Source organism: Neopelma chrysocephalum, unplaced genomic scaffold (genome assembly GCF_003984885.1).
Source record: "Neopelma chrysocephalum unplaced genomic scaffold, ASM398488v2 Primary Assembly neopelma1_65, whole genome shotgun sequence".
NCBI classification, from domain to species: domain Eukaryota; kingdom Metazoa; phylum Chordata; class Aves; order Passeriformes; family Pipridae; genus Neopelma; species Neopelma chrysocephalum.
This window is the reverse complement of record NW_020897722.1, coordinates 4,992,943-5,016,582: the sequence shown is the minus strand read 5'-3', so window position 1 is coordinate 5,016,582 and position 23,640 is coordinate 4,992,943. Positions and strand designations below refer to the sequence as shown.

General features: G+C 40.4%; 1 protein-coding gene across 1 annotated transcript in view; it reads right to left on the bottom strand.

Annotated features, from left to right (window-relative positions):
- The window catches only part of MAD1L1 (mitotic arrest deficient 1 like 1), a 352,256-nt gene that overhangs the window by 323,196 nt on the left and 5,420 nt on the right, over positions 1–23,640 (bottom strand). The window contains exons 5-9 of the mRNA XM_027683662.1: positions 23,408–23,532; positions 22,633–22,714; positions 21,408–21,538; positions 20,117–20,231; positions 19,496–19,557 (exon numbers count right to left, since the gene is read on the bottom strand). Of these exons, the coding sequence (XP_027539463.1) occupies positions 19,496–19,557; positions 20,117–20,231; positions 21,408–21,538; positions 22,633–22,714; positions 23,408–23,532 (515 nt within the window). The remainder of the gene's footprint in view (positions 1–19,495; positions 19,558–20,116; positions 20,232–21,407; positions 21,539–22,632; positions 22,715–23,407; positions 23,533–23,640) is intronic.

Below are 23,640 nucleotides of genomic sequence, written 5' to 3'. Positions count from 1 at the left end.
TTTAGTGAATGTAATTATATATTAATGATGATGTTGAAAGGAAATTATTGTGGCATACAATTTCATACCTATTGCCCTTAAGACTTCAAGCACAAAATGTAAACACATTTAATAATGTAATGTTTCATTTTACTGCAGCAGCAGCAAAACCTATTTTAAGTGTTTTTCCCAATCATGAACTTAATTTGAAGAAAAAAACAACAGCTAAAGGGAAAAATAACGCCATGAAATGAATAAAAACTTCTCTTAGGGAGTCATAAGTAGGGTTGTTTTTCCTTTATTTTCCATTTGTCAGTGGAGTTGGAACAATCATTGTGGCAATCTGGGGCCGGGCAGAGAGGACAGTGTGAATAGGGAGGCCAAAAGGGGGAGTGGGGTTGAAATCAAATGAATCTAAAGAACAGAATCACAGCAGAATACCAATTATCAATTCTAACCATGTGGGTTAGAATTGTAAGATTTTCAAGTCATTTGGATAGTTGTAAATGGTAATAAACAAAAACTTCATATCTGAAAACCACAGACTGAAATACAAAGATAAGCTCACTGGAAACAAACTCTGAACAGACATATGTGGTATCTTTCAAAGAGATATTCAACAGAGGATCATTAGAAATCCTGAAAACTATTCCAGGCCAATTACTGGGATTATACAAAGCTAGGAAAGCATCCTGACAGCCAAAAAAATAAAGGTAATAAATGAAACTTGCAGAAGATCAGGCAGAAACTTCTAACATTCATGTCAATGAATAAAACCTCATTCAGAGATTTGCTCCTCACCAAGCTGAGGGCCAGCAGGGATGGCTGGTTACAACAGAAGGATCTGAAGTAAATATTTATCTCCTTAGCTTTCAAATTAGGTAACAATATTTAAGCAAATAAACAGTCTAAGTTAGTAATACTGATATAATTTTACTGAACCTCTGCTGGTTCCATTCCATGAGGTCACTCTCAAGACATTTGAAGACACTTGGACCAGCCTAGAACAGACATCATCAGCTGCTTCTCAAGGAAGGAGTGGGACATAGGGACAAGACACAAAAATGCTCCAAAACCTAAAAACAAATACAATTCAAATGTATCCAACACACCCTTCTGGCATAACTGGTACCCACATGGAAATTACTAACACAAAGACATCATTTTTCCAGATAGCTGAGGCTCCTGTCTGACAAGAGAGCTCAAACTGTAACCAAGGCCAGGTACTCACAATATACACACACTTGACTATTTTACTGATAGCACTAAATTGATTGCCTTGTTCTTTTGACACCTGTCTGAGATAATACTTGCAGAATATTAATTTACCTAAGTTCTTGTGTTGTTTTCAACACCTTTATTGATCACATTGTTTTCCCAGACCCTTATCAACTGAAAATATTAGCCAGCAGTAACATAAAACCCCTAATCTTGAACAAGAGGAAATACTATTAATGGCTGGCTACAGGTCCTTGGGAGAGTTTAGACCATATTTTCAACTACTTTATATAAAGTGATTTGACATCCCATATATTATTCTTATTTACTTCTGATTACAATCACACACCTCTTCAATCTCACGGCAGGAACGGCCACTTTAAACTGCAACTTCAAGCTACAGTAGAAGTTATTTTAACTGTGGTTGTTTGTTTCTTTTAATATCAAGCCCAATAACATCAGTCACAGGTAAATTTATGATAACAATTTTAGAAAGAATGAAAAGCATACTGCTTCTATGTTCAGCCGGAATACTAAGTTATTCTTTCAGACAGAAAATTGAGGTTAAGCCTGTTGCTTCAATTAATTAAAAACTATCCAAACTCAATCAAAGATTTCAAAGCTTTTCACAGCACGTCTCACCTCTGCCAGAAGCAAAACATAAAACATCCAAGTTTCAGCAAGTGTGAGAGGTTAAAAACCTTAGTGAAGTGCAGAAAACACATGGCTGATAAATGATTATATTTATCACGAAAATCAATAGCAGAACAAATAAAGCAGAAAACGCCTCAGGAAAATGCTTGTGCTGTCAGTAGCCACAGATTCCTACAAGGCATTTGTATTAAGATGGCACAAAAGGCATCAGCTGCCACTGGGGCTCCTTTCGTGGTAGATACATCAAGTGCATAATATACCTGAGGTAACACTAGATTCCTCTAGAAACCAGACCAAAACAAGGCCTGAATTTTAGACATTGAGGCACAAAGACTAAGCAATCTGGCTAGGGACACCCAAAAACCTCTAATCCAACTCCAGTGTAAGAAAATTAAACCCCATACTGATTTAATAGATGGTTAAAGCTATCAGCCCTAAGCACTGTCTCCTAAATCTTCAGTTTCCTCCGTGTTAAAGCAGGCAAATATCAGTATGCAACACCATTTTTGAGTGCCATACTAATTAGTTAATCCTAAAACATGAGTTTAAATCCTAGCTTTTTGCTTAGTTTAGCCTCACATTTAGCTGCTACATCGTTTCCCACCGTGTTCATTTCCCATTTGGAGCCTGTTGCTCAATTCCTGGTTTTAACAAATCCAGGAGAACATGAGCTCACTATCCAGAACCCCCAGTCTCTGTCTCAGGCTTCCCCACTTAAAGAAGCACATTTCCCACTCAGCTGTCCATGAGCTGGCAAGTGAACTTCACTCCAGGAAAACGAATTACACGCGTCCCCAGACACATGTAAATAAACCAAAGAAATTTCAGATTTACAGAGCTGTCTTCAAACCCTCTCCCCCAGCTCAGGGAGGATTAAAAAGGACTTCAAAGCAGCCCGAGTTCCAATTAAAACACTGTGACCACCCCGGGGACACAAAAATATTCCTCTGATTAGTGAGATGCGCTCTTTGAACTGTTTAGCTAAAAAAAGCTTTCAGAACTTTAAACAAATGCAGTAATTCTCTCTCATACTTTTTTTCTTTTTGGGAAGTTTCTAAAAATTTAATATTCAAAGTGAAGGACAAATAACATTTCAAACCCAAAGTTTTATGGAAGCCCATTAGCACATCAGCTCTAGGCCTCTACTAACATGAGACACACCAAGACCTCAACGCTGCAGTCCCAGTTCAAACCAGATGACACGAGTTGTCAGAACACAAGAGCCCAGAATGTCACTGTTGCTACAGAGGTGGTGGCACTCCTGTGTTACAAAGAGACCATTCAAAATCCCAATCTCACCAGCCCTCAGAACCACTCTCCCTCAAGGGCAGAGCACATTATCCCACCTCATTTTGAAATTCTGCTTTATTTCCTTAACATCCAAATCTCCCAAGCCACAAATGAAGCATCTCATATTCAAGTTCTTTGACACACGGTGATAATACAAGTTGCCCTCAGACTTAGCAATTACCACAGATCTAAATAAAAGCTCTTCTTATGCTTCCCACAAAATAAAAAGCACGCAACAACAACAAAAAACCCCCAAACAACTCACTCTATCCCCTCAGACTCTCATTCCCACAACTACAGTTGAATTAATACTCCAAAAGTTTTAACATCAAGAAGAACGACGAACATTAAGGACAAATGCTGGGAAAATAACTGAGTCTTGGAGAGTGCCAAAGCAGTTAGAGCTAAGTGGGCATAATAAACCTGCCTGTGAAAGCCAAACCTCAATCACCATCATCCATAAGGAATGAATAATTCATGGCTGAAGGAGACAGAAGGAGAATTTAAGACTTCTTCACAGAAAGTGGAACTGCTAAAGTGTAATTACATTAAAGATGTAAACAGTGGCATTTCAACAATCACTCCTCTTTTGCCAGCTCACTCTCAGAAACCCCTGCTCAGCTCAGATGCCTCCTCCAGCGCCCAGTTCAGAGCAGTTAAAAGCAATTATGGCTTCCCTGTGTCTTTGCCACAGGCTCCAGTGACTGGGATTAAGGTAAGGACTGCACTGGTGTCACAGGCACTTGGACACCACCCTGACTTGCTGCTGTCATCAGGCTTTGGTCACTTTTAGTACTTGAAGTTACCAGGGAAGGCACTGATAAGATTACATGATAAATTAGATGTCACAAAAAAGAAACAAAACATCCCTTTTTCACTCCACCTTCACATCCTTCCTTGCATTCACTTTTACCTTCAAGATCTTATTTCATCACGCTCTATGATGCAGGACTACCCACAACCAGTTGCTTTTCCTTTGGTGAATGGATGGTACAGAACCAATACAGAAAACAATAAAAGAATTAAAAATCAGTCTTCTAGAAGCCTTCAAAACTTCTACCCTCCTGGAGATCTTCTCCTGGCCTCTCCAGGATCTGCAGCTTTCAGATTCAGCTCGCTGCTACTGTGACTGCAGTTTTGTACAACAGCTCCACAACTGAGGAAAAGGTGCTTCAGATAATCTTAACTCTTCAGATTCCACTTGAGCTTGACTGGGAGGATACTGCAAAGCATTTAAAACCCAAGTGTAGAGGGAGTCCTGTTTACACAGTAAGCGTGACACTAAACACATCTGGAGACAACAGTTTCGGGAAGCACAAATGAAAGCCACAGTCATTAAACCATAAAATAATTTTAAGTCCCTGGTGCAGAGTTACCTCAGTCAGCTACTTTCCTCCAAAGCTCGTCTGAATTCAAGTTTTCCTGTTACATACCAAGAAAATTTTTAATTTGCTTCACCCATTCTGGTTTATAACCTGAGCACATGCCAGCTAAAAGCATTCTCCAATCTCAGCCTAACTCTCCTTCCTCTGCTGAGCCACAGCTTCTCTATTAAGACTCCCCACTTCAGAAGCATCACAGAGAAACAGTGCCAGCATTCTGCATTTCTTGTAGAATTAGATACCACCAGCATGTTTAGTACTTAACCTGCGCAAAGACAGGATTAAAATGAAAGCACAAAGGCATATGGAAAACAAGTCTCTCTGCTTGAAAGTAACTTTGCAAATGCTTACAGAACACTTGGCCACATGCTGAGTATTTACTCTTTGCAGAGCCGTGTATCAAGACCAGGATTTCTGAATTGCCAAAACACCTCCCTGCACAGGCATCCTGCTGTCCTCTGCACTGGCTTCAAGGAGCTGAGGTCAGACAAGCAGACAAAACTTCCATTGGCACTCCTTTTCCCAAAGAGGACTCCCAAAATCCTGAAGGGATGGGCACAATTACTGCAGTGAGAGATTCAAATGTATCCTACAAAGAAACTTTTTGCTGCAAACCCAGGGAACTACATAAAAAAAAAAATCACAAATCCCACGCGCGCGTTCACCGCAGTCTGAAAAACTATCCATTTTTTATCGGGTATAAAATAAATGCTCCAATATACAGCTCCTCAGAAAGGAGAAACGAGAGCTGCCTATTGATTTGGTGTCAGGGCCACCTCAGGAAAGAGGGGAAGAACAAAACAGTTGAAGCAAATGTTGCCTCCTCACATCCTCTCTTCAGAAAGCACAAAGGCTTTAAATACATGAAACCAGCTCAACTGTGTAGTTACCCTCTGAAAGGCCGTCAATTACCTAAATTGGGCTGTGTGGCAGAGAGGCATAAAAATGAGACAGGGTCAAACCAGCTCTGGAATTAATTGAGGGGGGAGAGGGTATATATCAAAAGAGGGAGAGTTTTCATTCTCGCCTTCCTTCCTCCTCCCTCACTCTCCAGCAATCGCCACGGCCCAAAGAGACAGCAGAAGATTTCATTAATAAATTTATTTCAACTTTCTTTTCAATGGTGCTAAGAATGTATGCAAATCCATTCATAATTAGGTTTAAAAATTCCATTTCATGGGATAATCAGACTTCAAAAAACTCAATTTTAGTTTTAATCAGATTTTAACAAGGATATTAAGTCCATTTCGTTCAGAAGAGGGAGAAACGGTGAATTTAACACAAAATGTATTCAAGCTTAGCCCTGGGAGATAATTAAATAAAATTAATTTGGCAAGGGTTGTCTGTAAATGGAAACGCTCCAGACAGCAGAGCACGTTCCTGAAGGAAACAAAAGCAGTTCATTACTGTACAAACAGATACTAAGCTTATTGTTCAGAGAGAAGAGAATTGCAGCTCTTCCACAACAGCAGGACAACCTGAGCCCTCAAGCTGCCTCTGACAAACGCAGCAGTGTGTGGAGGAGGAGAAGGTAGTTATTTCCTTCTCGTTTCAGCTGAGTCCCTGCACTCCCCCAGCACAGCAAGGGGGGGAAAATGCAGGGGACAGCATATACAAACCTAACAATTCCAAATTACCAAGCACAGAAAACAGTGAGAAACAACCTAGTGAGAGACAGCTCCTTCAAACTATGACAACCCAGGTACAATTGGAGGCTGTCAGCAAGATTCTTGTCACATACAATTCCATCAAATTCCACGTAGTTATTTAATCCCACCATAGAACTGAATCCAAAATTAATACCAAAAGCATCCCATTCTCCCTAACAAAAGCCATGGACAACTGCCACAGATGCTAAAACTTTGGTAACTGTCCTTATGATGGTTCAGTTCTGAAGGGCCAGATTTTTATTTTGCAACCCTTACAACCTTAGACACAAAAATGCAGTTCTTTTAACAATGTATATTACCAGATGTGTCTGACACTTAGTTACTGACATCACACGGTGAAAGTCACTTCTGGCAAAGCTTCACCAATACACATCCTGAAAACCCAAAACAGAATGTCTGACTCTACAGCAAAGTTAAGGGCTTACTTAAAGTTTCCCCCAACACTGGACACTGTTAAGGTTCAGCTTGACAGGGTGCTGGGCCATCTTGTTCAGACAAGGCTTTTGCCATGAAAGGCTGAACCAGGGGATCTTCAAGGTCCCTGCCAACCTGAGATTCTACGGTTCTATGAAACTCTGCTGACCTGGACACTGAAAATAACAGAACGGGATACAAAAACCAGATGGATAAAAAAAGGAAAAAAAGCTATTTTAACTATCTAACTACAGTCAAAAGACACTGAGAAACAGCATGTTTACCTTTAGCAGCTGCCATAAGCCACAAAGACAGGAGCACACACATTTCCAAGACCTATGTCTACCCAATTAGAAAAAAAAACTAATTCAGACCACTTTTTCACTCTTCCTCTCTACCAGCCTTGCAAATATATCAGTTATTACAAAGTGCCAACTGCATTTCCCCTTGCCAGCTACTTGCAGACAGGTGAGCCAATAGGTGTTGTGTGACCTTGACAAGTGGGCCAGCTCTCCAGAAGGCAGGTGATGTCTTTGCCAAAGTCACACTGGAAACCATCAGGCCTAAATGAAAGGCTTGTCACAAAATAGGCTTGATGCCATCAACCTTGGCTGCTACATTTGCAGAAAACCACCTGAAGCCACAAAGTTTTATCTCTGGGAATACAAAGAGCACAGAGTCGGGAATGTTAGTTTCAAACACACCAGCAAAACTGAGGAAAACAAAATTCATAACTAGGTCAAAGCATCATCTTCTGAAGGCAGGCAATAGCAGAGCTGTGAAGGACCCCTGAAAGCTGTCCCAGCTAACTGATGAACAGCTGACTTCTCTAACTGAGGATACCGATACTGAACATATTCTCAGTCAAAGCCAGACACCCTATTACTGTCCTCTGTAGAAAAGTTAGCAGGATTTAAAGTCATTACTGAAGAGCTTGATGTGTGTCACAGCAAGAGGATGATCGTTTCATTGAAACAGAAAATAAATCAACTTGGTCAGCAGGGAATAACTCAAGAAAATCCAGAATTTCATATTCCTTCCTACCCAAAAGATTGATCTTCCCTTTCACTACATTGTTCATTTCAGAGTATCTCTGGAAATGAATTTAAACACGTAATGAGAATTCAAAAGCAATTCCAACAGGAACAACTTGTGCCAGAAAATGGTTCCTGCAATAGTGGTCCATTACTCCCTGCAAAGAAGCGCAGCAATTGTTAACTCTGCTGACAGGACAGCTGAGAATAATGCAGAGAAAGGGAGTCAGGAAGGATTGAGTCCAAGTGGTACTAGAAAAGGAGAGAAGAGATGCTCGAAATCTCAAGTAAATACATTTCTAGAAAAGCCAAAACTGTACCCACGTTGCAAGGTTAGGCTCTCTGACAGATCTGTTTCTGCTTAAAGCAAGAGGCAGCAAAAGTTGAGAGCAGCTTCACTTTACAGAGGTTTCAAACACACCATTCAAAATGTACAACAATGCCATTCTGCAAGACATGGTTTCATCAGAAAAAAACACATTTTGCTGCCACATGACAACCAAAACATGGGAAGAACATTTATTTCAAAAAACAAGCTTTGCCAATGCACTCCCAGAATTTTACTTCAGGGCAGGGAGGGAAAGAAGGTTCCATACACCTCCACCTCTTAAGTGCCTTAGCTATGTGGAATAGTTGAAATGTTTTATCTCCTTTCTGCTGAGAAGGCCTGGCTGCATTTCCTGCAAGCTGTTCTAACCCCACTGAAAGCTTCATGTGGGAAGCCCTGAGCTCTTATTTCAGGTGTTCAGGTCAGCACTTTGAAAACAACCTCCAGACAGTGATTCTGGGTGGTCACTAAATACAGGGACCCACTCAACACCTCCCACCTTTGCTTTCAAAATGGGAAACTTTCCAATTATCACAGGCCCAGTGCTCTTGCCAGCCTGATGCAGTGTCTACCCTCCCTCAGGCAGCTCACTTCAAGCTGGTGTTTTTAGCTTAAGACAAAAACACTTTTCATTTTGTCTCAAACAGAAAAAAGCATCGTTTATATAAACAGTGGCAATTTAGGAAGCTCGCTTCTGTCTAATACTTGGCAACTTTGTTGAACACTGTTTGAAATAAGAAACATTATAGCTGAAAGCAAAACATTTTTCTATTTATTCTGTGCACATACCACATAATAACTCCAATCTGTGAGAGTTTTTACTTTTTAAAAGGGATGAAGGGCACCAACTAAAAATCTTTATGCTTATGTAAAATTCATACTGTTGAAAGTTAACAAACTCCATTCTAAAAAAGTCTGCTTCAGGTCTTGCACATTAGTCTGGATTTTCCTATCTACCCCAGGATCCCATTGACACAGGACCAGAGATGGATGAGTAAATAATCCAATCCACCATGCTAATTTCCATGCTATAAGTTATTTTAGAATACAAACAACACTTATGTAATCACAGTTAGTTCAAGAGAACCTTGAGGCACTTATCACATTAATCTTTTAATTCACTAACATTTCAAGTTCACTGTGCCCTTTAAGAAATGTTGGAAAACATTGTACAGTGCTCCTCTCCGAGGAGTGCATGGACAAAGGTATATTTACAAGCATATTCCCTCTAGTAAAGTAGCTTGTGAGGAAAGAGAATAGAGCCCAGGTAAACACATGCTTTGGTCAAAAATATTCACTTGCAAAGAAGTCCCAGGGGAGGAAAGATTGGAATTTAAGGACAAAGCTTACATAATAATATCACAGGGCATGTAAGCAAGCTTGTCAGAACAGGAGCATTTAAACAATGCTAAAAAACTGAAGCAGTTTAATGTTCATCCATTTCCAATTTTCTCCTGCCCCTTGCTGGTGTTGTTATGCTGTAAAGTACAATTAAACCTGAAAATTAGACCCCTCCTGGCTGATCCAGTGCAGAACTTGCTCCTGCACCAATGACAAAACAAAACCAGATGATTAAAGCAGCCCCTTCCCAGCTCCCATCAGAAGTACAAATCCGTGCTCTAGGGTGAAGCACTGATGAGGTTAAGCACTAACCAGGAGCGAGTCACATTCAAAACATCATCAAGATAACCTGCATTAAACACGCTCAGAAAAGCTTCTCAGATGATACAAATCATATTTTGGTCTTATCTGCACTGACAGATAAGCTCTTAATAGTTCAGTGCATTTCTCAGCAAACTGCTTATTTCTCAACATGAACAAAGGTCAGCTGCTCTCACACTTCAGGTCCCTGCCCACAGTTGTTGTTCTGCGTGGGCAGGAAGATGGACATGGTCTAACTTTTACTCATTAACCTCCACATTCCCCTTCCCCACCTCCAGTTTTCAGAACCCTGGTATTAAATAAAGCCTGCAATTCCAAACTAAAATGCACCGTTCCCCTCTTCCTACTCTTGTGCCCGTTCCCTTGCTTACAGATTGGCACATCCACATTCACAGCAAAGTGGGACTCAAAAGGACCTTCTAGCTTAGGTCCTGTCTACTCCTTTGCTGTTATGAACTTGAGTCATCTCTTCCATAATCCTGTGGAGCAGTAGTTTGGGTACTTTTAACTCCACTGAAAGCTGCATTCAGAGCTTTAGTCTTCCTACAAATTAGAACCTCCTTCTAGCTGCATTCATGGCAGAGTTACAGTGACTTGATTTAAATGCCAATGCAAGTTTTAAGGAAAGCTGGTTCTTTTTCTCACTGGTATGGACCCCCTCCTTCCTTCTCCTCCCTTCTATCCATGTATTTCCTGGCAGCAATTTCATCTCCCACCAGACTCTGCTGGAGGCTGTTCCATTCAGCACTGGTTCAGTGGGCTCCCAGGCTCCTTTCAGCAACCCCCTTCTGCATTCCCACTATCTTTCCCCACAGTGGGTGACCAGAATTCCCAGAAGCATCTGCCAGACCATCCACAGAGGCTCTTGAACACCTTCACCTCCATGGAAGTTTTTCTCCTGGTGCATCCTATGTGTGAGAAAGAACAGCCACCACTGTAAACAAGCACAAAGCCCTTCCAGTTCTTTCCAGTGCATGTGCTCCATTTTACAGAAGATGTTTGCATTCAGCTCCCAATTCCGTGGAGCATTGCGCCTTGTTTCCTTGAATTTTGTCCCACTTCTGCACTCTAATCCTTAGGGTCACTCAGTTCTGCATATCCAGCTTTTGTGTATTTATGAATCCTCTGAACTTGGCATCATTAGCCAAGTTTTATCAGCGCACACCAAATTTTTGCACCAAAACCATTAATAGAAATACTAAATAAAGCAGATCCTGAGGCTAATCTTCGAGGAATTCCACTTATCCTTGCATTTTCCTTCCAACAATACTAAATCTATCCCTGCTTAAACAACTCCTTATACATGCTACAATTCTATTAATTTCCTTCTTCTCCCGCATGATTTATACGTTCCCAAGTGGTTCTCTTGTTTCAATGAAGTTCAAATAAATAAGATTTACTGTGATTTATTCCATAAGATAATCAATTCTCTAGACAAAGAAAGTTGTTACATTAGTCTGGCACAATCCATCTTGGTATTTCTTGATCCAATGAAGAAGGGAGGTTCCCTGGCCTGTAGCTAAAGGCCATGCCCAGGAGTACAAGGGAGCAGCCCATACGAGAGTTTGAATCCTTACATTTGCATTTTGGTTTGCTTCTGTTCAGAGAAGACTTGTCCATTTTGAGAAAGGTTTTGAAAAAGCATTACTATGCTAAAACAAAATCCTCCCCAATAAGTAAGTACAGGATGTACACTTCTGTTTAAAAGTTTCCTTGCAAACCCAAAACTTCGGGGCTAAATGAGGTATAATACACTGAGCATCTGAGGAAGAGGGGAGGGAGAGCACATTGACAGCCCCAGCAGAAAATTTAGAGCTGAAATACTGAAAGATGCTAAAATGGAAATGGAAAGGTAAAATTAAAAATGAGCTGGAGATTATAGTGGTTATTGGGTTTGTGGAAATGATCAAATGAGAGGCTGAATAAAAATCAAGCACAAGCATTTGAGCTGTCTGACAGGAGCAAACCATCCCCTTGCTGATTAGTCTCTGCTATTTAAATGATAATTTCACTTTAAGGCAAACAGGGCTGCTTAATGCAAGGAAAGTGGCTCGTTATAAAAGTGTCTGTATTTTTGAAAGCTTCTCCTTCACAGCAGAGCGAGCACAGAAGTTCAAGCCATTTACACATAACATGGGTCACTAAATGCTGGAAGGAAACAAGTAACTTCTACCCAACTGTTTTCCAACAGTGTCTCAAACTATACTTGCAGGAAATATGGCAGCAACTCAAAATGAAGTGTCTGACTGGCCAGTCCCCCGTGGCAAATGAATCACTTGCTATGCAGTAGACAACACCAGCACACATTTCTAAAACCACTCCTGATCCCAGTGGAAAAAGAGCCTTGAGTTTACTGGTTTGGGGAATGCACCCTATATTCAAGCTGGGGTAATGCTCTATATTCTAACAAAAAGAATCAATGGAAAAAGAAGTGATAATTTTCATTAAAAAATGGTCTATTGGCATCCTCACTTCCAAAATAAAGTTCTTCTACCCCTAGTAAGAAAGGTCCATCTTTTCTTTGATGTCATTATTCTCCACTGAACTCCTGTAGTCAAACTACTGAAGTTCCTCAAATATTCCTCCACCAAAGAAGATGGACAGTGTGCTAAGCTATTGCTCAACACGATTTTCTGTCTCCAGAATTATGGATCTGTGATCCCGGGAAGACAATCTCTTGAACTGTTCCCAGAGCTTTGAAATGCAAAGCAAGGACAGAGATATTTTTGATCTGAGCTTGCTTACTTCTTGCTCTGATTCTCTGATTATACATTACAGCCTCAGTCTGCCCCGTTGTCAGGTGCTCATCCCTTATGTTTTACACCCTTCCTATCTCTCCTTTAGCCTCCAGACTTATTAACTCTGATGTATTCAAAAGGAAATAAAAGCATTAATGGCAAAGGAGAAAGAACACTGATAATTTTTGAACATCAGAGATAAGTACAGCGTTTTTTAGAGAAAATTAATATCAGATAGGAAAATATGGCAGGAAGCTTTGCCCAGCATTTCAGTGAAGAACTGTCAGACACAGACCTGCAATATTTTAAGGTATCTATGAAAAGAGGCCCAGATGATTGCCATAATAAAATTAAGTGGATCAACCCCATAAGAATGGGAGAAGACTAAACTCTGGCTAAAGCACAGATTTGACACCACACTTCCAAACATCGCATTTAAATGCATCACTCCCAACACCTAAATGTGGCCTGAAGTCTCCCAAATCTGCATCTGACTACTCTGAAGCCTGGAGCTTCAGAATTTGAGATGACAAAGGAGCATTTTCTCCCTACCAGGCATGATACACATTCTGTCAAGGAAAGCTAAAACCCAGGGCAGTGTGGAAAGTGAAGACTAATGTACATTTTAAAATAAGATAACAGAATGAAGAACAGAAGAGCTTAGAGCAATATTCCAGTATATGCTGCACATCACATTCAATAGGTGACAGCTTCCTCCAAGACTTCTCCACGTAAAGAACAGTGGCTTTGGCACACATACAATTAGTGCAAGACAACCACAAATAGTTTTCTCTTTAAACTTGCACCTCACTCTCTCTAAAGCCAAAGATCCCCTTTGGAACTGTTCAGGTACTTCTCCCTCAAGAAGATTTTAAATGCTGCTAAGGCAGCATCTTTCAATCTTTCATCTTTCCCATGTAAGTCCTACAAATACTGAGCATGTAACCTTTATTTCTATATAAACAATGATTACCCTCATCATCCCTTCCAAACCTGGCTGCTCGTTGACACATCCCCTTCCCTGCTTTGGAACCACACAAGTATTTATGCACCTACAGAGGAAACCTGATGAAGGAAGGGAAGGCTGTTTCCCATTCTAGGTTGCTTTCTGCTCTGCAGGGCCACCTCTTTCAGCTGCAGAGTTCACAGACCACAAGGTACCATTTCTCAAGCCTTCAGCTTCAGTGGAATGCAAACACTAAACTGCAATGCTGTGCTTATAGAGGACAAGAGCAGATAATCTGTCCATGAGGTAGGCTGACACCTCATAACTATAAAAGTTTCTCTAATAAGCACAGTGCTTTTTTTTGGTGTTGTTTTCATTTTATTGTTTGCTGTGGGGTTTTTAAATTAGTGTTTCCCCCTATATAGTTCATATCTCCCTATTGGGTGCCCTGGGAATTCCCACTGTGAGGAGACAGTTTGTTTTACACTGGGAATCTTGTAAACAGCAGTCATGCAATTTTCAGTCTGTTCACAGATCATAAATTACAACTAGTTATAAAAAACTTAAACATACAACATGAAGTTTCAATATCCTCATACTATGCTAATCCTAATTTTATCCTCCAGTTAGGGGGACAGCTCTAAAGTGCTAATTTCTTTTTTAGGGGCCACCAGTAGCCAACTCAAACAAAGCCAACCCCTAACTGCCCCCTAAAAAAGAAATTAGCACTTTAGTTCAGGTCAGTGGTACAGTTACAGAGGGCAGCCAGCATCAAATGCTTTTAATTAGATTGATTTCTTGCTTGGTGACAAAAGACCACAGGGTTACAATAGGCTATCCAGTAAAAATACTTGCTCCACTATGGAGAGATCATGCCAGAATTAGGGCATTACTGGAACTAGCAACAGTAACCCCCAGTCTTGTCTTGATTGGTTGCTGTTAATTAAATATCCAGAATAACATGAGTAATTCAAATTATTTCAACATGCACTGCTTTGTATATCTGTCAACAGATTTTTTTTTTTAAACCAGTAACCACTTACTCATAATGGACATTCAGAGAAAGATAAATTACTACCTTGTGAGAAAGGAAAAGATTATGAGCTTCATTCACTACTGCAAAGATATTCAATGCCTTGTATGGAAGAGAGCACACAGTAGCTAAGCATAGTTAATCAAGATTCAAAAAGGAAAGTAGAGAACTCCAATATTCTCCCTTCTCTTCTATTCACTGAAAAAAAAAGAGCACTAATCCACCACTAAATGCAGAATCAAGAAATCCGATTCCCTTTTCCCACCCTCTCTCCTCCCTTCCCCCAACTCCAAAAGCAGAATGTGCATAGAAGGACTTCCCGTACTGAGTGTAGCACCTGGGTAATTACGAATTACAACTGTGCAAACCACTGTACTAAATAGAGATGCCTGCCACTTAATTAAACCCTTTCTTAGAGAGGAAATGCATGCACATTCACACTATCTCCTCCTCTTAATTGGTCTCAGACATTGCAGGAAGTTATCCCCAAGATTTGTCAGCCAGCCAAGCCCACAGATGTTTGAGAAAGAAAACCAGGTCAGCATTAACAGGTTCACTTCTTCTGCTCGAGGCACAGGTCAGCAGATCAGTGTCTGCTGCCTGCAGCTGGCAGGCTCCACCTCGGGAAAATGGTCCTTAAGCACTGGCCTGAATTCCTGTTAACGTGCACTTCTCTTCCCAGGCCTGTAGGGCGAGCACACCAAACAGCCATGGCAGCTTAATGTGATACCGTGGCTGCAGCCAGCTGGATCGACCCTGCAAACTGAAGGACACCACAGGCACTCTCCAAACCCGGGCTTCAGTAAACTCAGAGTCCCTCCAGATGAGCCTCATGCCATCAGCACCAGGGGGCCAAGTCCTGCCTTACAACAGAACCACAACGAGATGCGACTCAAGAACATCCAAGCCCATGACTGGAGTCTCAGAGCTCCACTGAAGAGTCCAAGCACACTTCTCTCTGATATATCAACCTCACCTCAATTCCTTACTGTATTCCACAGCCCTTCAGAAAAAGATATCTGATCTCTCCACTGTGCCCCTGTGATGGAAAAAAACTGAAGTGATTCTGAGGAGTACTGTGAACAAAATCTTTTGCTTTATCCCACACACAAACACCAGGCCTGAGCTGACAGTACTACTGGCAACAGAAAATGGTGCTCCAAAAAGTAAAGACCCACTTAAGTAGGTCATGATCAATATATTTGATCATTGATATAAAATAATTCTGCTGTGTTTACAAAGATCTTTGAGCCCAGCAAATGAATATATAAAATCTTCAAATAGTCACTACTTCCAATTGAAAAAAAAAACCAACAAAAAACAAAACCCCACCAAAAAAAACCCACTTCACACATTAGTATTTATTCTACCCAAAAAGGAAAAAAAGCTTGGACTAAAACTCCTCTGAAGCTGTTGTTCGTGGCCCACCTTTCAGCCTTCACCAATTTGTGTAGCTTTTCAGCCAAACTTCAACCTTTCAAAACTTGCAGTCTTCTGCCACTTTCGGAAAAACACAGACAGACAAATTTAGCATTAAACCTTGTAAGCTGCTATCAATACTATCAGTACCTTCACTACCTCAGTTACTGCCTCATCTTTAAACCATACCTGAAGCACATCTTTTTGCATCACTCTGCACTCCAGGCTGTTTCTGTTTATGGGTAGCAAAATCACCTGGCTAATTCATTAGAGGACAAAAGCAACATCAACCAAACACAGACAAACAGCAGCAAAACAGGCTTATCTAGATTAATAGCTCATAGAACAAGAACCCTCATTTTTTATTTGGGCATATTCTACATGCTGCAGAGGGGAAAGTCAGAATAACAACAGTGCTGCTCCAAGAATGGAATTCCAGGGCTTGGGGTGGGGAGAAAAGAACCAAGCTGTGAAAAACTCCTATTAAACAAGATAAAAATGAAGAGTATGGGGTGTGAGTATCAACAGAGTTGGTTAGAAAAATACTTTATTCTGTATTCCATCAGACAAATCAGCACAAATCTTTTTCATACCAAGTTACAAGCCTGAGTACTGGGCAAGGAGACAGCGACTGCATGCATGTAGCATTAAACAGATTTTAAAAGTTCTGACAGGAGCAATTAGCGGTTTTCCCCTAGGCTGGCTGCCCCGCTGGTGGATTCCCAGCAGGATGAGGCTCCCAGGCTGGAACAGGATCCCGTTTGCTCCCGCAGCAGGAGAAAGGGCGCCATCTCCTGGGTGCTTTTGCGCACTGTCACCCAAATAAAGCCACTGCCACCTCTCACCCAAAACCTCCCTGAAATACTTTTAACGGCAGTCAAGGAATTATCTGGAAAAATATCTCTAAGCTACTAGTCCAGCTCTGAAAAAACAACCGAGTCTGTCACGATTAACACGGTTTGTCAGTGAAGTCGGTCAACAACTCAACTACACAAATACTGGATTTTGAAGAAATACAAACTATATCAGCACCTCCTGGAGAGACAGAATAGAAGCAGCTTGTTTTCTTGACACAGCCCTTTCTTAATAACAAATTCCTATAAGAACCATGCATAAATATCCTTCTCTAGGGCAGTAAACTCCAAAATAAATAAAACTTTCTACTCGCAGTGAGAGAATTTCAATATTTTGTGGTTTTTTCCCTTTACAGTTGAAACCAATCCTACAGCTCGAATATCAAGTCAGAGCAACACATGAGAAACGCATGAAAATCCCTGGCAGCATAGCAGTAACATACAAAAAAGTCCTACATCCACAATAAAAACCAGAGCCAACTATGCTGCAAAGTAGGCAGTAAGAAGCTCAAGAAATCAAAAGTAATTGAACAAAAAAAGATTATATAGATTTATAGTGTGTACACATGAACCACATATATAACTATGATGTGTACTATTTTATTATCTGGCTATTGTGCAGCTTACAGGGATATTATCCTCTAGAGCTACAGCTATTTTTGTTTCCACTGTTTATGAGAGAGAAAAGCCCAGGAGCTTACAATCCAGAACTAGCAAACATAAGATTAGCCAGAGTAAACTGTTAATGAACTTGTTTTCCCCCCACAAGGTGAAGCATTATAAACACTTAGTTAGCTCTTTCATTGTCACCAAAAAGAGACCAGTACTAAAAACAGTAGGATTACCACTACACTCCCAAAAGCTGCACCTCCTTCCCAAGTATTATTACATAAAATTACACTGGAAGGGCTGATCGTAAGCCAATCTGACAAAAAGCCTGCTGGGAGCAGGCAATCAGTGAACAGAAACCACTGAGAGCAGACACTGAACAAGCCCTGTGGAAGTGCTGGAGGAAATGAAAAATCATCCTCTCCTACAACACCACACGCTGCTTGCACTTCCCTTACATCCCCTGTACCAATGAAGAACCCGATAAGAAAAGAGGACAAATCCTAATGCCTTCCCTTTTTCCTTGCTTATCTAGTTATTAGCAAACAGCACATTGCTCCAGCTCTTTGGGACAATCAGCCAACTTGTTCTTATTTTTTTCCTCCTGCTATGAGATGGGCAATTAACTCTTCTCCAACTTTCACCAACAGCATTCTCCAGGAACCAGCTAGGACAATGATCTCTCATCATCTTCATCTTCCTGACTGAAAATTAACATAATTCATGCTGTAAGAAGTCTGAGAAACAACAAAAAAAAGCCAAGAAAAAAAAAAACAATGAGGGAGGCAGGGGGGAATCATCCAGTCCCACTTGCTCCAATTGCATACAAAAGGCGATTTTTCTCAAGAGCAATTCCCCTTTCTGTATGAGAAGGAGGCATTAATAGCACTAAACAATATGGCCCAATCAAAAACCTAACACTTCACAGGGAATATTCTGATTTTAAATGAAGGAGTTATTAGACTTCAACAGGCAGAATCACTTGGTTCCATTTCTCTCCCAGTGTGAAATTACCTCGTTAAACCTTTAACAGCTTGAGGTAAGTAAAAAGCTTTTACTCCAATGTCTGATAGGGAAGTTTTGTGAAAAGAATTCCTAGAATTTCTGTCCATAGGAGATTTAGCACAATTCCATTTTCATCTAGATGTATGTGCCCCTCAGCAGATGCAGGAGAGAACCTCAAGCATGCTATGTGCCAGCTGCCTCTGGAAAAGGTTCATTGTCCTCATTAAACAGAAAACACTGAGAAAGTTAAGGAGACTTTCCCAAGTTGGAACACAAGTACCTTTTACATGAAGCAATGCTGTGCCTAAACCATATGTGCATATCCAAACATTCCCAGACTGTGCAGACATTGCTCTGTTGTTGGATACATGTAATGAACAGAATAAAGAGGCAAGTGGCAAAAGGAGGTTCTGCTGTACAAGTTTCAGCTCTGAATCAACATGAAAGGTGATCTGTGCTATGGTGCTCATGTCAAGACAGTTATTTACAGAGAAGCATCTCTACTTTCAGTGTAATAACAATGTAAATATTTAGAGAAAATAGAGCAGTGTTAAAACAAGACACACAAAAACTTCCTAGCAACTCAGAAAACTTTCTGCAATGGAAGGAAATGATCAGAAGATGCACCATTTCCAGTCCCTCTTTATACCCCATACACAACAGAGACCTTAAAAAGTCTGTTTCAGTGCTCCAGATGTCAGGAGGAGCTGTTATCTACCAGTGCACAGACCAGCTGGTGTTACAAACACCACTGGGGAATGGGGTTTGACAAAATAACTAAATTAACAACAGTTCTTCAGCTGTTTTAGGGAAGAAAAGTCACAACAGCATCTAGCAGCTTATTTTGATAAGTTGATTTGATATCCAGATGTCAAAGGAAATATATTCACAACAATTTGTCACAAGAAAGATACATTCTCTTCTCTGGACACATCCTAAAATTCTTAGAGATTCACTTACTAAGCAAGCAGAATCTCTAACTAAACTGAATGCAACTATACCCAAAAAGTTGAAAGAACTCAAAACTGAAGCATGGCCTTAGAGACACTGGTCAAGCTGACTTGGTGAAAAACATTTGTTAGTTCCCAAAGATACTTTAAAACAGTGTAAATCTTTCTTCTCATATAAAACAAAAAGTACTGGAAGAGCTTACACATGAAGAGATAGCAAGAAAGCATGACCAACACACTTCAGAGACCTGAAGATTAAGAGGAAAGTGGTTTAAAAGTCTTACTTCCCTCCAGAGCTGTGAAAACATACCTGATATTTAAGCCAGTGCTCTGGTCCAGTTTCTCCCAGCTTTGTAGTTTTGCCAGAAGTTTCTAAAGCAAAGATGAAAAGTAGAGTTAGACACAGATGAATGTTCTAGTAGCTGATTTTCCAGACTTTTTTCAGATTCCTCCATTCAAAGTCAGTGTCATTCCTTCCTCTGTGGATTTCATGGTCTTATCTTGCACTTTGTCATTCTTTTGAGATTCCATTCTGGCCCCACAGCATTTATGGTAATCAAAGTGGGTATCAAGGTTGTCACCATACACCTGTTCAACACCACCATGTCTGGGCAGAGCCTGACATCATGAAAAGCCTTTCCAGCAGAAGAAATGTGAAAGAGAAACAGCAAGGCCAAAGAAGACACTATGATGAGATTGTTCTTTACACAAAATTTCCAGCTGAACAACAGAAATCCTTTTGCCTTTTACACCTTCATTGCCATAACTCTCCTCACGCTGACCTCAGTTTGGGAACGCCTGCTTCGAGCCCAGTAATTAAAAGAGATATCACATCTCAACTAACACAACACAGGAAGAGCCTAAAAGTCAAGACAGGCAGTAAAGGAAACCCCCTATTCTGTTCCTCCACCCAATGTTTCCAGCTCCTCACCTCATTTTCCAGTTCCACGGTCACCAGCTGCGCTTGGACCTTCTCATAGCGCTCCAGTTTTCTTTGGAGACCTTCTACCTCCTCTTTAAGCAAGCCATTGTTTTCTTTCATTTCCCTGTGGTGAAGAAAGGGACAACTATTAAAGAGCCATGCAGCCCAGTTCCCTCCCACAAACTTCCAAATACACATGGAATGACCAGGGAATTGTGACACTGGACATTCAACATTTCACTTCTACAACCTTCACTGCAAAGCCACTTCTCCAAAAACCCCTGAAGTTTTACTGAACTTATTTTTGTCTACTCTAAGTACCATCCTAGTTAAGCCCAAACAACCTGAAGTTTTGTATCTGCTTTACTATTTGACAGAATAAGGGTAGCAGAAGACTCCCAACTCCCCTGTTCAGTCCAGCTGGATGCAGGGCTGGAACACAGCAAGTGCTACAGACCTGGATTTTGAGCAAGCATTGAGATTGCCTGGTTTTACTTTAATAGAGGGGTGCAAGGGGGAAATAAAACCATTTAACAACAAATGACCTTTAATCTGTTGATATATTTCCGTGCACAAAAAAACAAGCATGAGAAAAAAAATTCCAAGATAAACAACTCAAAATGACAGTGAAGCAACTACAAGACCAAAACCAAGGAAAACTACATAATTTTGAAAAAGAAAAAGCTGGCAGGATGACTTGTGTAATTAAAAAAAAAATAAAACAAACCACACAAAACATTTTTAGGCAAGTTAATTCATAGTAGATTTAATTTAATTTTTCAAATCAACTGCTACTTCAGAAATCCAGAAAGCCTACTCTACCACGGGCTATATCACAGTACTTTAGAAACTCAAACAAAACACTTCCTAAACATTATGCTGGAACAACAGGCCTTTAAAATAGTGGCAACAATAGCTAAGCAAAACCAGTTATTAAAGAAATGTTCAGCTGTCTCTTTTCTCTACAGGGAATTCTTTCCCAAAGCTGTATGGAGTTCATCACTACCTTTAAACCTTGAATTTTGTTCTAACAAACAGAAATCACCACCCAGAACAATCAATACACATTCTGTGAGGCTCTTCTGTTCAAGAAGATTCCTCAGATCTTGTCAAATCCTCTCAAAGGGTAACCATCACAGCGCTGCTCAGTTCATATGCATTATTTATAGGAAATATTTAAACTTCCTCCTAAACTTTCCATGTGGAAGCACAGTAGAGGGATTTGAAAGTGCATATAGTGCAGCTGTAGCAAGTACAGAAGAACACAAGATAACCCTCAACAACTGAACCTTTCCTTCACCTGAAGTAGGCGTTTTCCTCCCTGAGTTGGCGCAATTCCCGCTCCATTTTTGGGAAACGAGCCAGTTCTGCCTTCATGTTCTTGACAATTAGAGCATCATGTTCCTGCTGGGAGAACTTCTGCTCCAGATCCTAGAAAATGTGGGATGACAAGAGGACATCAATGATTAAGTTGGAACTTGTAAGAACTATTTCTGCATTGTACTTTTCAAGCTCAAATCAAGGACTTGAATGAAGTTGGAAGGGAACTCAGTAGGAACATCTGCTCCTATTCACTGCTCAAAGGAGGGATGACTCTTGTTCCACTTGTAGAGAAGAGACCAGCCCAGCTGTTACACCTGCTTACCCTCAGTTCATAACAAAAACACCCTCTGCTAATCATTAAAAAGACCTTTTCCTACCTACTTAACCAAATCTATGATTTTCTTATCCTCTATCTCTCCATCAGTGAACTGCATAAGGGGCATTGAATGGCCTGAAAGAATTAGGAACAAGAAGAAACACAAATGTGCATTTTAGCATTGTGTTGCCTTTTTTTTTCCACTAAAAAAAAGTTTATTCAGAGCTGTATTGCAGAGTGATATCCTGTTTTCCATCCTTTCATTTCAGTGGAGGGAGTCTCCTCTTGCTGACAATGGTCTGGCTTCACCAGAGGCAATGCCACTGTCAGCACCTGCTCAAACTAAAGTAACTCCCCACAACTACCTGTGCCAGAAAGACAAGTGAAAAACATACAATCCCACCAACCTACATGCTAATTTGGAAGGACATAAAGCACCTCTATACACACATTTTAGTCAGTGTGGTTTTGAAAGCTTTACAAGTAATTGCACTTTCTTAAAGAGCTAAACCCAACTTCAGAGGAAGGATTTTCTGGGAAGCAGAAAAGTACTTGTAGTTGCTGGGCTCATCATCCACCATTTGCAAAAAGATCACTCTAGAAGCAATCTCTTGCAAAGCAAACTTGTGCTGTGGCACAAGACCCCAGAACCCTGCACAAGGATATAAATCACCTTCTTATAGAGAAAGTTGGGTTTTTTTCAATCAATTGATACAACAAAGGCAAAGAGTGCCAAGTTACAGCTAACTGTAGACAGTCTGGTCCACCCAACCTCAGCTCTCACTGGCTACCAACTCAGATATATGACAAACTAACCTTTTACTTCTGTTCTTCCACTGAAGGACATCAAAAACTAAAGCTTTACATAGGTCAAAAAGTTTCTTACCTTAATCTTCTGTTCATATTCTGCCAGTTGGGATTGGTTTGCTTGCAGGGTCTGGATTTGCTGACTTGCCTCTTGCCATTTCCTGTTCGATGCAGACACAAAAAGTACTCAACATCCAGAAATCATGTACCAGAAACAACTTGCATGCAGAAGTCTCTGACAAACATAGTCAAACACCATTAACAAGGTAAATGTTAATGCTATAGAAGATTTTGCCTCATACAGTTTCACACTCATATCCCCTCTAATTTAGAGACAAAAACATCCATCCATTTTAGCAAAGATGCATACTGAAAAAAATCAAAACAAAAAAAATCAAGTCACCTTAACTCCGAAAACAACAAATACACAATCAGAGTAAATAAACCTTCACAACTCCGAAATTGAAGAGTTCAAGTTAGTAAGCAAGGAAAAACACACTCGTAGCTTTCAACTAGCCCTCCACTATGATTTAAGTCTTGATATTTTTGTTCTGTTCAGTCCCTAAAGTTCACATTAGCCTTTCCCACCCACGTGCCTTCTGTTAACTCTCTACCAGGAACATGAGACATCACAGATTTAAAGCTCAAGTTTGTGGTTCTTTTCCTCAAGGTACAATTAAATTCCACCTCAGAGTTCCTTTCAAACAACAGTTATAACCTGCACATCCAGATCAAAGAACCCCTTTGAAGAGGGGAAATCAAACGCTGTTGAAAGTTTTCTGAGTGATGACACCTGCACAAGACTCAAGTTTTGTTTGCCTTTTTCTCCCTGCAGTCATTCATCCCCTGCTTACTTTTTTTCAACATCCAGCTGTTCCATCAGTTCCTGCTTCTGAGAGTCTTGGCTTGTCATCTGCATCTCTTGGTTCATTATATTCCATTGCAGATCTGATATTTTCCCTTTTAATACAGTGATTGTCTGAATTAATGGAAGAAAAAAAACAGAAACACACAAGGCTATGACTCTCCAAGCTGGATATAAGGGACGGTAGTATAAATAATTTCCAACTAAAAAGTACAAACACTG